The following is a 5,170-nucleotide window of genomic DNA, read 5'->3' on the forward strand; positions in this document are numbered from 1 at the left end:
AGCTGGAATTCATACCCTGTGGTTTGTAGGGTTTGTGGGTTGCCCATGGGGGCGCCTGTGCTCAAGGCCCCCCATGGTGGATGAGGACCATAATGTGCAGACCTTGCAGGGCAAGCTTCCAAATTGGGCATTTCTGGCTTGTTCCAACCCGTGAGCATCTCCATCAGCTGGTAGTAGTGTGGTACTCTCTGCTGCTGGCCCTGCCCTGGTGCCGTGAGACCTCCAGCTGCAGGTGGTGGTGGATGGTGTCCCCACCACTGAGGGTCACACCTGCTTCCTTCACCCACTTCTGGCCCCAAACCACAGTTTTTAAAGCTGATCTGGTTTAAGTGCCTTTGCTTTTGAGACCAAGTTACTTGTAGGACTGTAATAAGAGGTGTTGAAGTGAGTAGTCCTTTGTGGGGGTACCTAAGGAGGGAGGTATTTCCCTTCTCGACATTTCATGGTTTCTTCTCTGTTCATGTGCAGAAGAGACTTTTCCAAGTTTGGCTAATCCATACACTTTGATGGTTTTGCTCTACTAAGGGGAGGCAGATGTCCTTAGACAGTATTGATGAGTTTGAGTCTCTCCCTAAGCCCCCACCACCCCAAAGCTGTCCTGCGGAAGCACTTAATGTTGCTTTGGTCAGCAGATGATGGTGGGCCAGCAGGCAGAGGAGCCATACTCAGCCATTCCTCTACAGAAGTGCCTCCTTCTGAACTTCCCTGGTGATCACAGCATTCTCCTCTGAAGTGGTGCACCCATCATGGTGGGACATCTGTCTTGGCAGTCTCTGTGCCATGGGAGAATTTCTCCTTCTGTGCTGAAGATCTTTTTCCTAATGCTCTGTAAAATCAGCTAGAAAGCAAAGAGTGAGCTTCAGTGCTTTAATTCCCATTTCTGTCCTCTCCAGCTTCTGTCCTGCTGGCACAAGGCTGGTGCTGTCAGCAGAGGCTCCTTCACCTTTAATCTGTCCAGTGAAATCCCACCCTTTGGCTGATGATGGGAATAGACTGTGGTGGGAATGCTGCTATAGGATGCATTTTAGTTTTGTGAGGAGTTGTGGCAGGTTGTCCCTTGATTTGGTGGCTGCTGGAGGTTTGCTTTGAATGCAGAGCAAGTTCTTTCATCCAGAACAAACAGTCTCCACCTTGTCAACCCAATGGATGAAGCTGTCTCTTTTTCACTCTGCTCTGTTGACTTGGAGCAGTTCAGTGAGGAGATCCTGGGGTCCATCACCAAACAGGGCTGTTTGGGAAGAGCCACCCCATGGATCTTAGGCATGCTTCATAAAACTGCTACATTAGAAGCTCCTTGGTTAGGAAATGGGAAGGCTGCCATGAGCAGGGGATCCCTTTGGAACCCCTGCCACAAGCACAGGTCAGAAGTGTGGCTCTGAAGCACACTGAGCCTTTTGAGGAATCTCCAAGAACTGGGTTAATAAAGAGTTCCTGCCATGTCAGGAACAAGCTGCATCTCATCTACATTGAGACTAATTGTCCCTAATGAGACTTGGGCTGCTCACTTGCAGCAAACTATTTCTAGGCACACAAGCTTGTGAGCTCCTGTTTCTGCTGTAGCAGATGATGCTTTTGGAGATTGTGTTGGGTCTGAGAGTGTTAGTTTTGGTTTTGGCTGTGGAATAAGCAAATATGTGCCAGGAGATGCAGTTCCTAGTGGGATGGAGGGGCTGTCAAGTGCCCTGGGCATTTAATTTTAAAACAAAATGGGGCCTTTTGTCATTATGTTATAATGATACCACACAGATGATGAGGCTACCCAAGTGCACTGACTAGGGTTGCTTGTTGCTTATTTTGCTGTGCTAGAGGATTTGGACTAATCTGACATAATAAGGTAGCATATGTATAGTTAAAGAAGTTAAAGTTTATTAAGATCAAAATAGTTGAGGCCTAGTGAACACAAAGCTAGTTTTAAAGAGTCAAGGGCTTAATTTGTAGCTAATAGGCAGTTAAAATATCATTTTATTAGGTTTGTGTCTAACAGCCCCACTCTGCAGTAACCCAAACCTGTATTTACTCAAGTCTACATCCAATTTAGGATACTCAGCTTCTGTGAGAATGGCTGACATGATGAATGCAGCACTGCTGGAATAAGGAAGGCTCCTCTCCCTCTTCTCTGCCCTGGTGAGACCCCACCTGGAGTATTGTGTCTAGTTCTGGGCTCCCCAGTTAAAGAGGGTCAGGGATTTACTTCAGGTCCAAAGGAGGCTACGAGGACGATGAAGGGACTGGAACACCTGTCTGATAAGGAGAGGCTGAGAGACCTGGGGCTGTTTATTCTGCAGATGAGAAGGCTGAGAGGGAGTCCTATTAATTTTTGCAAATATCTGAAGGGTGGGTGGCAAGAAGGAATGGCCAATCTCTTTTCAGTCATGCCCTATGTTAGAATGAGGGGCAATGGATGCAAGCTAGAGCACAGGAAGCTCCACCTCAACATGAGGAAGAACTTCTTTACTGCGAGGGTTACAGAGCCCTGGGACAGGCTGCCCAGAGAGGCTGTGGAGTCTCCTTCTCTGGAGACTTTTGAGACCTGTCTGGATGCCTTTCTGAGTGATCCACCCTGCACTCTGTGCTGGTCCTGCTCTGGCAGTGGGGTTGGACTTGATGATCTCCAGAGGTCCCTTCCAACCCCCACCATTCTGTGTTTCTGTGCAACAAACCCATTCTTGGTTAAGATGATGGAAGAATTATTCTATTATAATTGCCAAATGCAGGTACTCAAGGTGTCAGGCCACACCACAGTCCATCAAGCTAACATTTTAAATGACACTTGGTCTGTGTTAGCCTCTTATTGACTTTGCAGCTTGGTACCATTTCAAGCTGTGAAGGAGAAGCTTCCTAAGGAGGTCAGCCTTGCTCTGCTTTAGCCTTAGCAATTTGCTGAGCTGGAAAGTTTAATTCCTGAACTTCCTTCTTATCTCACCAAACCCCAAACTTTTATCTTCTTCCACTCAAGCAAATCTATCTGGGCTCTTAAGTGACTTCAGATCCCTCTGACGACTTCTCCTGTATCTGTAGAAATGGATATTCATTAAAACGTTGAGCTGTCCAGCTGCAGTGAAGCTGACTGCTGTCACAGCACCACTGAAGAGCTGTTGTATTCGTTAGTGCCTTTCTCTTACCCCTTGGAGGTGGTTGGTGATTTAGTCTTGGTTATGATCAGTAAATTATCTGTATGCTGAAGAGCTGGTCTTGCTTTGGGTTGTGTTGAGAGGTTGTCCATGCTGTATGGATACAAATCTGTCAACCTGCATACAATGCTGAGAGTCCCTGATGGGCTCTGTGCCCAGCCAGCAAGAGGGTGCCACCTCTCATCTCTGGAGAATCAGGACTTTAAAACTACTTTTACCCTGTGCATGACATGTGGCAGCACATGTGAATGCATTTGGCCTGAGTGGAGAGGTGGGTGTTTGTTGGCTCTGGGGGTTTGTCCCAGATAAGTGATGCTGGCTTTGGTTTTGTTGTACTTGAAGGTGCCTCATCACCAGACATGGAGTCTGGCTATGGGGGAGGACTGTTGGATATGGTGAAAGGAGGAGCTGGGAGACTCTTCAGCAATTTGAAGGATAACCTGAAGGACACCCTGAAAGATACATCTTCAAAGGTCATGCAGTCTGTTGCCAGGTACAGTACAGCTCAAGGTGCCTAATGCAGGTGAAACCACTAGCTGCAAAGTACTGGTCTGAGCTGCCCTCTGAACTAGCCTAGCTCAACTACCTCCCTAAAGGAGGGAGGAGGTGAAAATCACCAGTGACTTCTTTGATTCTGTCTCATAATTGGTATTTTTGGCCTCATGGAAGCAGGAAAACAAAAAAAAAAAGCTGAACTTCACAGTAAGAGAGCATCAACATCCAGGGGCAGTGGAGCACTTGGTCTCCAACTCCTTCATTGACCCATGTGGGGTTCTCCTACTCAGCCACCACTAAAAGATTTTGTAAATTAAAATTGCCTCATGTTCTGTGCCTTCACCTTGCTGTGCAAGGAGACTCTTTTAGCTTGTGTAACTGTTCCCTTGGCTGTAGCCACCTTTTAAGGGGGAGAAGGAGCCAAGGTGACTTAGCTTTGGTGACCTCTGCTGGGGTTGACCCTGTGCTTGGCACTCCACCTGCCTCTGAGCCATATGGGGCTACAATAAATTAAAGACACTTAATTCAGGTGAGACCTCAGAGGCTTTGAGGGATCTGCAAAGTGGCAAACTGCTAGACATTTCCCCTGAAAACTAGCACTGAAAATTAATGACAAAAGTGACCTTTTTTTGCAAGCTTGTGCATCCAGTTAGTTGTGTGTGCAGAAGGCAGGCTGGGTCACTGGCTGCAGAAAGCTATTTGTGCCCTCTTCTGAAGGCAGAAAGAAAGTCCAAAGAACCAATTCACAAATAATTTTTCCTGCTGTCAAAAGCAGATCTAGGTGAGGGAAAATACTCTTCTCTTGGTTCCTGGAACAGGCTGTCTTCTATAAAGATGTGCACAATGTCTGTCTCCTACTTTGTCTTCTAGTTACACCAAGGGAGAGCTGGATATTTCCTACATTACCTCAAGAATCATAGGTAAGTGTTGTTTGTTGGATAAATAAACCCAGAATCTAGGAGCCCATGCACACGTGGTGGTGCAGGCTCAGCTCTGCTTCTCCTCCCATTTGCAGTGATGTCTTTTCCGGCTGAGGGTGTGGAGCTGGGCTTCAGGAACCACATCGAGGATGTCCGGACCTTCCTGGATTCCAGGCATCCTGACCACTACACTGTCTTCAACTTGTCACCCAAGTCCTATCGCAGTGCCAAGTTTCACAACCGGGTGAGTGTCCTCCCAGAGGTTAACAAGGGCAGGGGGTGGAACTTCTTGGCGGAAAAAGAGGCACCAAGGCCCTGCTTCAGTCTATCCTGAGCGTGGCAGAACGTAAGAAGATGAGAAAGGAATTGCAGGGGTCTCTAAGATGCTGTGGCTGTTTCTGGGTTTTAACTGATCCACCTGGGACCATGGGGATTAAAGAGCTGGAAAGTTCAGGGCATGATGCTGTGTTGGGAGCCTGTGGCCTTGTACTGAGTTGAGCCTGTGCTGCTCTGGGCTCCTGCAGAGCTATTAGAAGCTGCTGCAAACAAGTGAGGAGTAAAACAAAAGTTTTCAATGAAATTACCAAAAAAAGAAGGTAGATTATTTTCCTGTTGTGCTTTGAT

General features: G+C 47.3%; 1 protein-coding gene across 2 annotated transcripts in view; it reads left to right on the top strand.

The window, feature by feature from the left end:
* Positions 1-3,478: 3,478 nt before the first annotated feature.
* DNAJC6 (DnaJ (Hsp40) homolog, subfamily C, member 6) overlaps positions 3,479-5,170 on the top strand; it is a 24,750-nt gene continuing 23,058 nt past the window's right edge. For both annotated transcript variants that reach the window (XM_010007967.1, XM_010007969.1), the window contains exons 1-3: positions 3,479-3,624; positions 4,497-4,546; positions 4,642-4,790. In XM_010007967.1, coding sequence (XP_010006269.1) covers positions 3,491-3,624; positions 4,497-4,546; positions 4,642-4,790 — 333 coding nt within the window. In that variant the 5' untranslated portion in view covers positions 3,479-3,490. The remainder of the gene's footprint in view (positions 3,625-4,496; positions 4,547-4,641; positions 4,791-5,170) is intronic.

Source organism: Chaetura pelagica, unplaced genomic scaffold (genome assembly GCF_000747805.2).
Source record: "Chaetura pelagica isolate M959 unplaced genomic scaffold, ChaPel_1.0 scaffold212, whole genome shotgun sequence".
Lineage (NCBI taxonomy): Eukaryota > Metazoa > Chordata > Aves > Apodiformes > Apodidae > Chaetura > Chaetura pelagica.